General features: G+C 42.9%; 1 protein-coding gene across 4 annotated transcripts; it reads right to left on the bottom strand.

The window, feature by feature from the left end:
• Window positions 1-5,889: 5,889 nt before the first annotated feature.
• LOC145346486 (uncharacterized) lies at window positions 5,890-15,590 on the bottom strand. 4 transcript variants are annotated; one of them, XM_080193808.1, is made up of 4 exons: window positions 15,522-15,573; window positions 14,727-14,822; window positions 12,807-12,944; window positions 5,890-6,464 (listed from the first exon to the last, which is right to left on the bottom strand). In XM_080193808.1, the coding sequence occupies exons 2-4, from the start codon at window positions 14,772-14,774 to the stop codon at window positions 6,375-6,377; spliced, it is 276 nt and encodes a 91-aa protein (XP_080049934.1). In that variant the 5' UTR covers window positions 14,775-14,822; window positions 15,522-15,573; the 3' UTR covers window positions 5,890-6,374. The 4 variants fall into 4 exon arrangements, 3 of the variants coding, with proteins under 3 accessions (XP_080049934.1, XP_080049931.1, XP_080049933.1); XM_080193805.1 differs by lacking the exon at window positions 5,890-6,464 and adding an exon at window positions 6,473-7,899; XM_080193807.1 differs by lacking the exon at window positions 5,890-6,464 and adding an exon at window positions 7,915-8,910.
• Window positions 15,591-15,599: the final 9 nt, after the last annotated feature.

Here is a 15,599-nt window from a genome sequence, read left to right as displayed (position 1 = left end):
GACAAGGTACCTCACAAGAGGTTATTGCAGAAGGTCAGGGGACATGGAGTTGGGGGTAGGGTGTTAGCGTGGATAGAGGATTGGTTGTCAAATAGGAGGCAGAGAGTGGGGGTCAATGGGTGCTATTCGGATTGGCGGTTGGTGACTAGTGGGGTGCCCCAGGGGTCGGTGCTGGGGCCTCAGCTATTTACCATTTATATAGATGATCTGGAGGAGGGAACCGAGTGCAGGGTGTCGAAATTTGCTGATGACACCAAGATTGGGGGAAAGGCAAATTGTGCGGAGGGTGTGGAGAGTCTGCAGAAGGATCTAGATAGGCTGGGCGAATGGGCCAGGAAATGGCAAATGGAATTTAATGTTGGCAAGTGTGAGGTGGTCCACTTTGGTAGGAAGAATGGTAGGAAGGACTATTACTTACGTGGCGAAAAACTGCAGCAGGCGACGGTGCAGAGGGACCTCGGGGTCCTTGTGCATGAGTTGCAAAAACCCAGCTTGCAGGTGCAGCAGGTGGTCAGGAAGGCGAATGGGATGCTGGCCTTCATAGCGAGGGGGATTGAATATAAAAGTAGGGAGGTCTTGCTGCAGCTGTATAGGGCATTGGTGAGGCCGCAGCTGGAGTACTGTGTGCAGTTTTGGGCGCCGCACCTGCGCAAGGATATTTTGGCCCTGGAGGGAGTGCAGAGGAGGTTTACTAGGCTGATACCGGAGTTGAGGGGATTGAGCTATGAGGAGAGGCTGAATAAACTAGGCTTGTACTCGTTAGAGTTTAGAAGAATGAGGGGAGATCTCATTGAGACGTATAAGATGATGAATGGGATGGATAGGATAGAGGTGGAGAGACTCTTCCCGCTCAAAAAAGACAGTAGGACTAGGGGGCACAGCCTCAAGATAAAGGGGAGGCGGTTTAGAACGGAGTTGAGGAGGAACTTCTTCACTCAAAGGGTGGTGAATCTCTGGAATTCTCTGCCCGTTGAAGTGGTGGAGGCTGCCTCGCTAAATATTTTTAAGAAGCGGGTTGATGGGTTCTTGATAAGAGAGGGGATTAAGGGTTATGGGGAGAGGGCGGGAAAGTGGAACTGAGCCACAACAGATCAGCCATGATCTTATTGAATGGCGGGGCAGGCTCGAAGGGCTAGATGGCCTACTCCTGCTCCTATTTCTTATGTTCTTATGTTCTAAGAGAGATTGTAGTGGTCCCTTTCAGTTACCTCTGCTCATGAAGTAATCCTGAACACTTGGGAATGCAATGAAGAAACAATTTCTTCGCAAGTTATGGGTGGAAACTCTTAATTATTCCCAGGGCTCTGAATTTACTAAGAAAATCAGAGTTCCCAGAGGGCACAAGGAATTTTTTTTTTGTTTATTAATGTTTAAAAATCGCTTTTTACAACATTAGATAAATCAGGTATCTGTTCCAATATTTGATACATAAGAACATAAGAACATAAGAAATAGGAGCAGGAGTAGGCCATCTAGCCCTTCGAGCCTGCCCCACCATTCAATAAGATCATGGCTGATCTGTCGCTGCTCAGTTCCACTTTCCCGCCCTCTCCCCATAACCCTTAATCCCCTCTCTTATCAAAAACCCATCAACCCGCTTCTTAAAAATATTTAGCGAGGCAGCCTCCACCACTTCAACGGGCAGAGAATTCCAGAGATTCACCACCCTTTGAGTGAAGAAGTTCCTCCTCAACTCCGTTCTAAAACGCCCCCCCTTTTATCTTGAGGCTGTGCCCCCTAGTCCTACTGTCTTTTTTGAGCGGGAAGAGTCTCTCCACCTCTATCCTATCCATCCCATTCATTATCTTATACATCTCAATGAGATCTCCCCTCATTCTTCTAAACTCTAACGAGTACAAGCCCAGTTTATTCAGCCTCTCCTCATAGCTCAACCCCCTCAACTCCGGTATCAGCCTAGTAAACCTCCTCTGCACTCCCTCCAAGGCCAAAATATCTTTGCGCAGGTACGGCGCCCAAAACTGCACACAGTACTCCAGCTGTGGCCTCACCAATGCCCTATACAGCTGCAGCAAGACCTCCCTACTTTTATATTCAATCCCCCTCGCTATGAAGGCCAGCATCCCATTCGCCTTCCTGACCACCTGCTGCACCTGCAAGCTGGGTTTTTGCGACTCATGCACAAGGACCCCGAGGTCCCTCTGCACCGTTGCCTGCTGCAGTTTTTCGCCCCGTAAGTAATAGTCCTTCCTACCATTCTTCCTACCAAAGTGGACCACCTCACACTTGCCAATATTAAATTCCATTTGCCATTTCCTGGCCCATTCGCCCAGCCTATCTAGATCCTTCTGTAGACTCTCCACACCGTCCGCACAATTTGCCGTTCCCCCAATCTTGGTGTTATCAGCAAATTTCGACACCCTGCACTCGGTTCCCTCCTCCAGATCATCTATATAAATGGTAAAAAGCTGAGGCCCCAGCACCGACCCCTGGGGCACTCCACTAGTCACCATCCGCCAATCCGAATAGCACCCGTTGACCCCCACTCTCTGCCTCCTATTTGACAACCAATCCTCTATCCACGCTAACACCCTACCCCCAACTCCATGTCCCTCGACCTTCTGCAATAACCTCTTGTGAGGTACTTTGTCAAACGCCTTCTGAAAATCTAGAAAGACCACATCCACCGGCTCTCCTCTATCCACCGCCCTAGACACATCCTCATAGAACTCCAGTAAATTTGTCAGACACGACTTCCCTTTAATGAAACCGTGCTGCGTCTGCTCTATCAAGCAATTCCCTTCAAGATGCCTCGCAATTTCCTCCTTAATGACAGATTCTAACATTTTACCTACCACAGACGTTAAACTAACCGGCCTATAATTCCCCGCCTTTTGCCTGGCACCCTTCTTAAACAACGGCGTAACATTAGCCATTTTCCAATCATCCGGCACTTCCCCGGAATCCAGCGACGTCTGGAAAATAACCACCAAGGCATCCACTATCACCTCCGCCATTTCTTTCAGAACCCTCGGATGCATTCCATCCGGTCCTGGGGACTTGTCCACAATCAGCCCCTCCAGTCTGTCAAGCACCGCCTCTCTAGTAACAGTAATGTCATTAAGACCCTCCAGTCCTACCACCTTTCCATCGCTAACACCCGGCAAATTATTCACGTCCTCCTCCGTGAAGACAGAAACAAAAAAGTTATTCAATACCTTAGCCATATCCCCATCCCCTACCACTAGGTCCCCTTTCTCATCCTCTAAAGGACCAACATTCACCCTAGCCAGCCTCTTCCTTTTTATATATTTATAAAAACTCTTGCTATCCTTTTTTATATTAAGCGCTAGCCCAGCTTCATAGTTTCTCCTACCCTTCTTTATCAACTTCTTTGTCAATCTTTGTTGACATTTAAACCTCTCCCAATCCTCTTCTCGTCCACTACTCTTAGCTACTCTAAATTCCTCCGCTTTTAATTTAACACTTTCCTTCACCTCCTTCGTTATCCACGGCTTATTACCTCTCCTCCTACTATCCTTTTTGACCATCGGAATAAATTTCTGCTGAGCACCAAGAAAGATCTCCTTAAAGATCCTCCACTGCTCCTCAGCAGACCCTTCCTCCAACGCGGTCCCCCAGTCCACATTCGCCAATTCTTCTCTCATCCTACCGTACTTCCCTCTATTCAAACAAAGGACGATACATTTATCTTTTAATTTAATTGCCCCTTTATTTTATTTCTTTTGCTGGATAGCAAGTCTGCAAAAGGTATTTACAAAAGATTGTAAGAACTAAAAAATTTTCTATTTTTGCTTATTGATTTATTGTCACACGTATTAATATACAGTAAAAAGTATTGCTCAATGCATGCTATACAAAGCGTAAAATTCATAGAAAGGAGACAGTGCAGAATGTAGTGTTACAATCATAGCTAGGGTGTAGAGAAAGATCAACTTAGTGCGAGGTTCAAAAGTCTGATGGCAGCAGGATGCTGCTTTTCTGAAGCAGCGGGAAGTGTGGACAGTCAATGGATTGGTACTGACACAGAGACAAACTGGTAAAATAACACCCAACATTATTCTAAGAATAACTATTTTTGGATCTTAAGAGTTAAATTTTCAAGTATCTAATAAAGGCTGCTGCTTCTTTCTTATTTTCTATTACTACTGAGTATGCACTATGTAGTACTGTCTAATAGCTTTGTAAAAACAGTATTGAGAACATGTAAATGCAAATGTAAGCATCAACGTTCACTTGGCAGTTGTTTCAGATTTCAATCTTTTCTAGAGTTTACTTTTCATTTGTGGTTTTTGATTAGCTTGTTTCTCATCAAAGGTACATCTGAGCTAATTACTATTGACTGCCCAACTTTCCCTCCTGGCCCCCACGCTGGCTGAAATTTTAGATCTGACATGTCAAGCACCACCATCTCATAAATCAAGAGGCAAACTTTTAAAACTCAAGAGATTTGTTTTAAAATCACGAGCTGGTATTTTTTCCACTACTGATTGACAGTTGGTTTTGTTAACTGTGTTAGTGGCTTATTTCATCTCTAACAGGTTGGAACATGTCACAAGCTCTATATTACTGCACCTGAATAGGCTTCACAAAAACTTGTAAAATATTCCTGAACTTCCTGTTGCTTGTCATTTTAATTCTCTGCCTGATCTTTCTATCCTTGGACTGCCTGAGAATTCCAATGAAGCTCAATGCAAGCTCAAGCAATAGCAGCTCATCTTTTATCTTGGCACTCTACTGTCTTTTGGACTCAATATTGAGTTCAATAACTTTAGATCATAACCTTTGTCTCCATCTTGCTGTGTTGCTTATATTTTTTTCCTGGCTTGTTTCTTTCTTTATTCCTTCACATTGCATTCAAATAACTGCTCTGTAGCAATTAATGTCTCATCTGAACACAACTTTTGTCCCTTTGCTATAAGCACCATCACTTTCTCTTTGGCTTTAGCATTCTGAAATTCTTCCTTAGTTGATCTCTCCTGCCCTTGACCCTATCACAGCACTTATTCCTTTTTGTTTTGCCCTCTCATCCCTCCTACTGGCTAACGTTTCTATCTTCTTTCTGTTCAGATGAAATGCTATTGATTTGAAATGCTAATTCTGTTTCTCTCCACAGATGATACCTGACTTGCTCAGTATTTGCAGCATGTTTTGGTTATATTTTAACATAACCTGTTTGTTGACCCTGCAAGTATTAAAAGGAGGATCCATACTTGCACCACAGTAGATTGATAGAGCAGTACATCGTGTTTCTGCTAGCTCTTTGGTAGAGCTATCCAATTAATTACACTCCCCCTCTGGCTATTTCTTCATAAACTGTTTTTCTTTAAGTATTTATCCGATTCCACTGCATCTATTTCCAGCCTCTGAGAGAGTGCTCTCCAGATCATGATCATAGAACATAGAACATAGAACAGCGCAGAACAGGCCCTTCGGCCCACGATGTTGCGCCGACCAGTTACAAAAACAATGACCCACTAGCCTATACCAATCCCTTTTCATCCATAAACCTATCCACAGATCTCTTAAACGCCCCCAAACTAGGCGCATTTACAACTGCAGCAGGCAGGGCATTCCAATCCCTCACCACCCGCTGGGTAAAGAACCTACCCCTGACATCCGTCCTGTAGCTACCCCCCCTTAATTTAAAGCCATGCCCCCTCGTGCTAGCTTTCTCCATCCGAGGAAAAAGGCTATCACTATCCACCCTATCTAAACCTCTAATCATCTTATATGTTTCAATAAGATCCCCTCTTAGCCGCCTTCTTTCCAACGAAAACAACCCTAAATCCCTCAGTCTCTCCTCATAGGACCTCCCCACCATACCAGGCAACATCCTAGTAAACCTCCTCTGCACCCTCTCCAAAGCCTCCACATCCTTCTTGTAATGTGGGGACCAGAACTGCACACAGTACTCCAAGTGCGGCCGCACCAGAGTAGTGTACAGTTGCAACATGACGCTGCAACTCCTAAATTCAATCCCCCTACCAATAAACGCCAAGACACCGTACGCCTTCTTATCAACCTTATCTTCTTAACAACCTATCATAGTTCATGTTGAACAATTGAACAGAAAGATAGGAGTTACAAGAGAAGGTTCAGCATGGACCAGTTGGGCCAAATGCTCTCTTTTTAAGTTGCAAGTTCCATGGGAATCCTACAATATATCTATACTTATCACATGTAATGCAACTTGCTGTCCAAATATCATCATTTCACAGAGAAGTAGTGAAAATAGTAGAACCTTCTCGTTTCTAAGTGGATCTGAGTCATCATAAATGTGCTGTTTAAGCAATGGAACTTGGGAATAAGAGCAACAATACTGTGCCTCTCTGTACTGCTGCATAAAAATGGAAAGAAAATCTGAAGATGGATAAACGCCGAGACCATGTGTTCTACATAAAGTTCTGATTCAGCTTCCCAGACCCATTCAAATTCAAATAAAAACAGCAAGTGCTGGAAATACATAGTAGATTCGGCAGCGTCTGTGGAAAGAGAAACAGAATTAACAAGCTGAATTTTACCAGTCTATCGGAGTAATAAAATGACAGCAAAGGTGTCCAGAGGCAAGTCTTTAATTTTTAACTGGATATTCCCATGGGGAAAAGGATGCTTTACTCCAGGAGTAATTCCACTGACAAATTAGGGATCTTTTTATCAAAACAAGCTCTATTCACAACACAGTCTGAATTAAACAGTTTAACTTTTAACCATTGAACATTCTTTAAACACGAAAAGGCAATCTTAATTTCTAACATCACTACTTCAGTTTGAAATAAGCAATTTTTAAGAATATACTTAAATCCTATCTTAAACATAGTAGCAAATATAGATATACTTGTTCTGACTTGGAGCTTTCTGAAAGGGTTTGATTTTTCAGAGCAGCCTCCCGACTTCTGCCTTCAACCAGCTCCAGTCAGCAGCTTCAGGGATACTTACTTTAAATTGGTTAACATCCTTGAGTGAAGCCTTCAGAGAGTTTCTGCAGAGACTTGGCAGAGAAATAACGCAGACCTCTTCTTTTTAACAGCTTCCTCCAGCAATTGAACACAGAAAGCTATTTTTACCCCTGCCACAAATCTAGCTCCTCCCGTTTCTAGTATCACATGATGCCCCATACACCTAACTCATCTTCCATTACTTTAATCAAGAAAACACCCAACGAGTCCTCTTCTTTGGTAACAAAAGCTCATTAAGCATTCTGCTAAACAAACACTTACATGGCTAAAATGAATAATAATTGTTTTCCAGCATCTCCGCTATTCCTTCCAAAGAAACCGACCACCAGTAACACTGAATCTTAAAACAGTCCCTTTAAACATGCAATATATTAATAGCATAGTATCAGCACACAGGGCCAATTTGCCTAGCGCAGAGGAACAAAACTATTTGAAGGTGCTCTCTCCCTGGTACATTTATATACAAAGCAAGTGCGAGTGATTTCAATTGTTACAGTTGCTTGGGCAAGTCTATGCTTTGATCACCATGACTAATTGCAGATACCTACCCATCAAAGTAACAATCTGCATTAGTGGGGGCTGTGGGGAAACGATGTACAGTGTACACTCCGAGGAACCCTCCTCCTCAGAGCTGTGGGGACCATCACTCAGACTTGGTGGCTGGCCACTCTCATCTAAGATAGCAAGAGAGTTAAGACTGATGCAACATTGATGCATGTTCCAAATGTCCTTCTAACTACTCAGCATCTGGAGCTCTGTGAACAGTTGTACACATGAGCACTAGACCAGGGGGTCTCTCCTTTGCCCATCTCTCAGAGTTCCATAACCATCTACCATCCAAAATTGCTGTGCCTGCCTCCATTTTTCCCAGTTCCAGCGTGTCTTCCTTCACAGCCACGAGGTTGGTGATGTAGGACATGCTATCTTCCATTCTGGGCTCTTCCTTTGCACTGTTCTTCTCCTGTGAGCAGATAAATTGATGAGTTTGTCTTCTGCCATCCCAAGTGATCAGGACTTCCCTGTGTTTCATTACAGCCTAGAAGAGTATCTCCAGGGAGGCATTATTGAATCTTGCTGTGACCCTTGATCTATCTTTGACCATGTCTTCGCTTTGAACAGCTGCCAAAGCACTCTCACTTCTCCCCCCAGGGCTGCTGCAGTATCATGTGCTGCTAGCTGGTTTTGACAGATAAGGCTAGCATTTCAGGGTGTGGAACAGTCCTGCCTGTACTATTTCACTGGCCACCCTCCTTGCCTGCCAGTCCTTAATTGGCCAGCCCGGATAATATTGTGTGCAATTCTGTCACCCACCTACGTTGCCTCAGACCAGTTTTCAATCCTAGGAGCAGGACTTGCTTAAGGTATAATTTTGCTCTATAATTCAGGTCTGTGACCTTTTATCAGAACTAAGATAAGTTAGTAATGTAATAGGTTTCGAGCAAGTGAAATGAGAGAGGGGAAAAAAGAACAAAAGGGAAGATGTGATAAGGTGGAGGGCAAAGAAGGTTAAAAGACAAAATGGTTTTAGTCCCAGAAGTGCCAGTGGAACAAGTAAAGAAGCAGAACATATGTCCACACAATATGTGAATATGGCAGGATCCAGAGTTGCTGCCTTCTGAAACCAAATTATGTAAAAATGAAAAAAGCAAAACATGAAAAAAAGTTAGACAAAAGTGATGAAAGGTCATAGACCTAATAAGTTGACTCTGTTTCTCTCTCCACAGATAAGACCAAATCTACAAAGCATTTCCAGAATTTACTATTTTTATTTCAGATTTCCAAAATTCGCTGTATTTTGCTTGTGATTCAAATTCAAGATTCCCTTGAACAGCTGTGAGATACATGAAACAGCTCCCTGCTACAGTCATCACTGTTGTGATGTAGGGGTTGGATAAAGTCTGGACGTAACTGTGTCAATTTGGGTGGAGCAAGGCCGAATTCCAGGGATCACCATCCTGCATCCCATGGACACCTAGAGAACAAACAACCAGAGATTAGCTCAGGCCATTTTTCACATGCCCAGGGTGGCTGTCTAAAACAGGCATTTGGCCCCTTGTATAGACTAATGTTGGGCCTAATACCCAATTAAGTCCCTTCAGGAATGCCCAGATATCAGGTCTCTTCTGCCCACCTTTTTGAGGCATGGATGTAGCCTAGCCAGCTAAGTATATTTATTTATTTATACAATTTAGTTGGGGCAATGGGAGTTCCATCCACCTTAGTGGCACTCCTGCCAACTGTGATTAACCTTTCCCCTTTCTCCACACTAACATTCCTCCTCTCCTTCCTGCCACTTACCTAAAATCCTCTGCCAGGGAGGGAAGAAACTTGATCCTAGTGGTGAACACTTAATATTGGATCTTTCTCCAGGGTATGACCTCCACCAAGTCCTTCTGAGTAACCATCTTAGTCTTTTCCTAACTGTTAGTGGCAGGTCTTTGCTGCTCCATGGAAGGTAGGAAGACTCTGTCAGGAGCAGCTCTCAACTTTTCCTAAATCTTTGCCGAGATTGTCAGAGTCAGCACCATGAACTGGGAGGTTCAGGGCTGACCAATACAGAGTGCTGTTCTGCCCACAATGAACTCAGAGTAAAGGTGCTCCCATTTCATTGCAGGTCTGTTTTGATTTGACAGTTAACATATTCAAGTGACAGTTCCCAATTCTCACACCAACTAAAAGAGTTGCATTGCTAATGTATGTCAGAACTGCAATATGATTCCAGCCCTATTAAGAACTGAGGCTCCAGGAGCCCAAGGCCATAGCATCTAAGTTGGATCGTAGCCCAGGTTCCAACAGTCAAAAGCCAACACCTTATCATTTGCACAACTCAGCTTCCAACCTCCTGCACTCAAAAACTCTCATGTCTGAACAGATTTAAGTCACCAAAATTGCATTTAAAAAAAAGGTGAAATTCAATTTTCACTCTTTTCTGTGCTGATAAATTTTGCTCTTTAAATGAAGCACATCTTCATTATTTAACTGGGCCTTACTCTCATTATCCAGGACTCTCACTAAACTGGAAGGCCTATCTCCCCAAGACTTTCCCCTCTCAAAATCTCTCCACCAAAACTAGCAGCTGAACCTAGGACACTCTTACGGGACAAGACATGGACACTGGCCTAAAACCCTCCCCACTGACTTTAAGAGTCACCACTATTGCCAGAGTCTCTCACACCATCAGGAATGATTGCCAGTCTTCTTTGGGCTTAATCTTGCTCATTTCTCCAGCTCTCATATGCAGTCACCGCTTTCTTCCTGTCTCTGCGGCCAGTCTCTCATCCCTGACCTTTCAGTACAGGTCACGGTGGCTGCCGCTTGGGCAATGGCATGCAGCTAAGGACAATTTGTCGTGAGAGCTGATAAAGCAATCAAGAGAAATGTGTTTTTGAAATGTGCTTGTGAAAAATCCTGAGATTTCAAAGCTCTATCTCAAGCGAGGCTTCATTTTATTTAGAAACTGACTCTCAAGGTAATTCACAAGAGTTGGCATATCTGGTAAATGGCTCATCTCTTCAGATACTGTGCTCCTGTTTTCAAAGCTGCTATCCTTCCCCCTGCCCTCTTTAAAAACGCCACCCCAATGCATCTTTCTGTATTATGACCCCATTTTAACCATGCCAGATCAGCCATGATCTTATTGAATGGCGGGGCAGGCTCGAAGGGCCAGATGGCCTACTCCTGCTCCTATTTCTTATGTTCTTATGTTCTTATGCCTTCCTTTCCTGTCTTTGTACGTTTTATTGCCTTCCAAATCTGTACCTATTTTCGCACAGTCCACATTTGCGTACAAAATAGGGCTCTAACAAAATTCACAAACAACTTGGCGACACAGATTGACTCTGCTTGATGCAGTTCCAGTCTTTGACATAGTTGATCATACTCTCTTCTTTCAGCCTCTGCCCTGATGTTCAGCTCAGGGGGATTCCATGCTCGATTCCATTCTTGCCTATCCAATCCAAAGTATCTCCACCAAAACTTCTCCTTCCATCTCACAGTGTGATCTCCAGGGATCCCTCGGAGTTCATCATTCACCCTCAATCCTTGCTTCCCTTCGGCAGTATCATTAGCAGACACAGTACAGATCCACACGTGCGCTTACAATACTCAGCGGTCCAGGAACAGCTAAACCAATTCTGTATTGTCAGATTGATTGTGCGATATCCAGAGGGAGAGCTGTTGAAATCCCTTGGAGGAATAACGAACCAGGTGACACTGACAGCTAACATACTGGGATATTTATGACAGGCAACCAGGACAGCCACCCAAAGCCAGCAGGGGTCCTTTTAACACATTTATGTCAGTTCCTGATGACATCATCAGGATCTATTTGCAATTTTTACCGATAGACTTGAGCAGGAAATGGTATTAAGTTCCTGTCAGGCTACACAACAAGAGACTGCATTGAGACCAGGAGGCCTTCGAGAGGTAAATTTAATTATATTTTAATTTTCTTTTTAGTAGGCTTATCGACCAAATGTCCCCGTTTTCTGTGAACAGTGCCTAAATTTGATACTGTGTCCCTGGGCAAACTGGAAGGATCCTACTGCAGGACCCTCTTATTTGAGCCATACCCATGATCTGCTGAAATGTCAAACTTCTTGACCAATCAGCATGTGGCATTTGTTTGTGGAGGGGGGATTCTTTTCCTGTGATTGGCTGTTGTTGGAGAGGTCCAGTAGATTCATCACCCTCACCAAAGATTTATTTATTTAAAAATCAATTTCAGTAGTCAACAGAACCAAATTGAGGTAGGGTTTACAATCAATCATTGCAAGTCAAATACAAAATACAAAAAAAAACAGAATAGACTGACATACTCATCATCAGATTACATCCTTTTTAATTATCGGCTGCAAAGTTTAACAGTCATATAGAGTTTGTTCACTGAGTGGATGAGATACAGCATTAGGCGATTCTTAAATCTTGTTGTTTTACATCTTACTTCAATGAACTGGTTTGAATTCTGTTGTTGGCAGATCTCACAGGGCTGCTAACAGGTAACAAGTAGTGAAGTTTGGAGTTTTGTCAACCACCTCGGAAAGAGCAGGAGAGTTGATCACATCTGCTTTTGAATGTCTCCAGACTACATTCGCATAAGACATCTGAGTAATTTTGACAATTGAGGATAAGAATGATTTTGCAAACCCTCTTCAAGACTTTCAAAGTATTGTTGCTTTGTGATTCTGCTCAACAGGTGAGGTTTCCTGCAATAAGGAGGCAACTGTTCCAGCCACTAGTGCCCGGCAAGACGGTGGATCCTTTAATATGGGCAGGACAAAAAGGACAGAGGTAAAGCCAAGGGTGTGGTGACAGCTGGCAGGTAAGTTGAGTTATTTTACCTTGGACATCATCATAGTGCAAAGATCAGATCAAATTGTATTTTTCATAAGTGCTGAAATCTCCCATTGAGAAGACATTTCTGAAGTCATCTGAGCCACAGATCGCGATTTTCCAAGATATCGGCAAAGGCCAATGTCAGGCAAGAATAGAGATGCTGAAGGTGCCGACGGAAATGACAACTTTCTCTGCCATGTAGTCCAGGACTTAGACATAAAACTTCAAGGATCAGATCCCCATGAGCTGTCGTGGGCAGAGCGGTCTCTGATTTGACTTCCACGCCAACAAGTTAGAAATGCGAGGATCGGGGCACAATTTTTAAAGGTTGCCACATTGCACAGCAACCAGATCAGTTAACTCCGGAACCCTCTTCAACACCCAGACAGGCACTTTCCCAGCATTGCCCGGACACTCCTCCAGCACCCTCCTGGTACTGCCTTGACATCCCAAATGGCACTATCTGGACAGTGACATGGGGGTGCCTAGACAATTCCTGGGCATTACCTTCTCCTCCCTGAGCACTGTACTCACTTGAGCTCCTCTAGCAGGTCTGCTCACCAGGTGCATTCCTTCTGACACCAGTTGGGCTTCACACCGTTTTGCTGTCACACTGCCACAGAGGGATCTTTTGACAGGGTTGGAGGTAGGTGATAATTTCAGCATATAGGCCTAATAATTACATAATAACATCATATTAGGGATTCCTGAGGTTAAATGTCAGGTAACATGCTCCATCACTGACAGGGAAGGAAGGGAGGGGGGAACAATTGTGCCATGTGTGTATGCTGATGTAAAAAGCAACTTTGCTTTTCTTGTGATGCTTCCTGCTCTCAGCACAAAACCTGACCAACATGAATGGGAATAAAAATCCCAGATAGAGAGTGATTCACATCTTCACAGACGAAAAATTTCAGTCTGGTTGAAACTGATTTTAAATCATATAGTCAGGAATGAATATGAATGGTATAGCATCACTAATGACATTAAAGAAGATAAAGAATTTTCTGAAAATTTTATGAAAAACTGACATTCCTGAAGTGTTATTTATAAATGTTATCTGAATGGGCTTCAAAAGTGTAATATCACATCCACAGTAATTATATGAATATCTGCTCCACACTTGTAGTTTATGTGTACTGTTGTCGAAATACAAGTTGCTAAAATTCTCATTACTTTTGACTGTCATATTTGACTTGATCTATTATTGTCATGTGCATTAGTATACAGTGAAAAGTATTGTTTCTTGTGCACCATACAAAGCATACCATTCATAGAGAAGGAAACGAGAGTGCAGAATGTACTGTTAGTCATATGTATTGGGATACAGTAAAAAGTATTATTTTTTGAGTGCTATACAGACAAAAATATAGTATTCATAGAGTACATGGGGAGAAGGACAGGAGAGGGTGCAGAATATAGTGTTGCAGTTACAGATAGGGAGAGGAGAAATATCAGCTTAATATATAATTGGTCCATTCAAAAGTCTGATGGCAGCAGGGAAGAAGCTGTTCTAGAGTCAGGTGGTATGTGTTCTCAGACTTTTGTATCTTTTTCCTGATGGACAAAGGTGAAAAAGAATACATTTACAGTGCATGGGGTCCTTGATTATAGTGGCTTCTTGCTTCTTTTAAGGGCAGCAGGAAGTGTAGATGAAGTCAATGGACAGGAGGGTGGTTTGCGTGTTGGACTGGGCTATGTTCACAACTCTTTGGAGTCTTGGTCAGAGCAGGAGCCATACCAAGCTACGATACATCCGGAAAGGATGCTTTCTGTAGTGCATTTATAAAAATTGGTGAGAATTGTAGTGGGCATGCTGAATTTCCTTAGCCTTCTGATAAGGTATAGGTAGGTGTCAGTGGGCTTTCTTAACTCTAGCATAGGCACTGTGCAACCTATAGTTTCCATCCTGGCTCATCTGCTCCTACACATGCTGTCCTAGTACTTGGTTTAGAAAATATGGTCACCTCTCTTACAAGGCAAGGGAGATAAGAGTCAAAATTCATATGATCCTGCAGGGGGTGAGTTTTAAACTCACATCAAAAGCACACCAACCAACAAATGGTCACCAGTTAAAATCAGAGGAGAGCCACATTTTCCTCCACTTAAAACACTGGGAAAATTACCATTTTCTTTGAACCATACCTCAAACTCCATATTTTTCCAATGTCAAAAACTTGCATTTACATAGTGCCTTTAACATAATTAAACATTTTAAGGCATTTTACTGAGTGTTATGGGACAAATTTGACACTAAGCTACATAAGGTGGTAATAAGGTGAAACATACAAGGCCAGCCAAAAACGTACTCCAGTAATGATGTTCAGAGATAGCAAAGGCATAGCCAAGTGTATCAACAGAAGGTGAATTGAGGCAAGTTCAAAATCAGGCAATATTGCAGAGATGCAAATATATGGACTTAATGATAATGTTCATGTGTGAAAGGGAGCTCACCTTGGGGTTAAACATAATGCCAAGGTTGTTAATAGTCTGGTTCAACATCAGACCGTTTCCAGTGAGACAGATGGAGTCAGCAACAAGGGAACAAATCTGTGACAGGCAAAGCGAACACAATGGTTTAATTATTTAATAATTTAATAAGTTAGTCCCTTCTAAAAACCCTTTTGCCTCTTTTCCTGCTTCAAGACCCTAACTCTTTGATTAACCTTCTGATCACCCCCTCCTAGTATCTCACTTAGACCAGCACCCAATTTTCTGATGCTCAGTGAGGGCAGATTTTTCTGTTGGGGGTGCTACATATTGTGGTATGAAAATGTTTATATTGCTGTAGTAGCAATGTCTTGGACCTTGTGGCTATTTTCTTTGTCCTTTCATACAGGACATCCGTGTGGTAAATACAAAAATATTTATTGGTCTTAAGAGGAAAAAAGAAATGTGTGTACCAGTAAAAAGTGATGTGTGAAAGATGATTGCATAAATTGATGGCTAAACCTGTTTTTTTTTCTCTCGCGACGGCAGAGTTTTCTAGTGGAGGTACTACATTCTATTAAATAAATTTTAAACTTTATATTTTGATATGAAAAGAAAATGCTTCTACTGTGTGGACCTTGTGGCCATTGCCTCTGTCCTTTCATACAGGAGTGTGGTAAATACAGTTAGTGGGAAAAACAAACGTGTAAAAAGTGATAAATGGAAAATGATTTTACAAAATGATAGCTCGCCCCCACCCACCGAAGTAAATAAATCCTGAGCAAACCATCAAGGTGACAACTTCAGGGTACACCTCACCTGCCATTAGCAACCACCTCCTCTCACCTGCCGCTGCGCGAGCATTCAAAAGGAAGGGATTACTTTCGGAGGGGGACT

Source organism: Carcharhinus amblyrhynchos, chromosome 8, assembly GCF_965287045.1.
Source record: "Carcharhinus amblyrhynchos chromosome 8, sCarAmb.v2.hapA, whole genome shotgun sequence".
In the NCBI taxonomy this organism is placed as follows: domain Eukaryota; kingdom Metazoa; phylum Chordata; class Chondrichthyes; order Carcharhiniformes; family Carcharhinidae; genus Carcharhinus; species Carcharhinus amblyrhynchos.
Note: the sequence above shows the minus strand (reverse complement) of the source record. Positions and strands in the feature narration are given on the sequence as shown.

What these genes read in the sequence shown, in the direction of transcription:
- LOC145346486 (XM_080193805.1), bottom strand. Translation starts at nt 14,774, where the DNA reads ATGTTGAACCAGACTATTAACAACCTTGGCATTATGTTTAACCCCAAG. An exon ending in GCATTATGTTTAACCCCAAG is followed by an intron (nt 12,945 to 14,726) that starts GTGAGCTCCCTT and finishes TGTAATTATTAG; the next exon opens with GCCTATATGCTGAAATTATC. An exon ending in GACCTGCTAGAGGAGCTCAA is followed by an intron (nt 7,900 to 12,806) that starts GTGAGTACAGTG and finishes ATCTGCTCACAG; the next exon opens with GAGAAGAACAGTGCAAAGGA.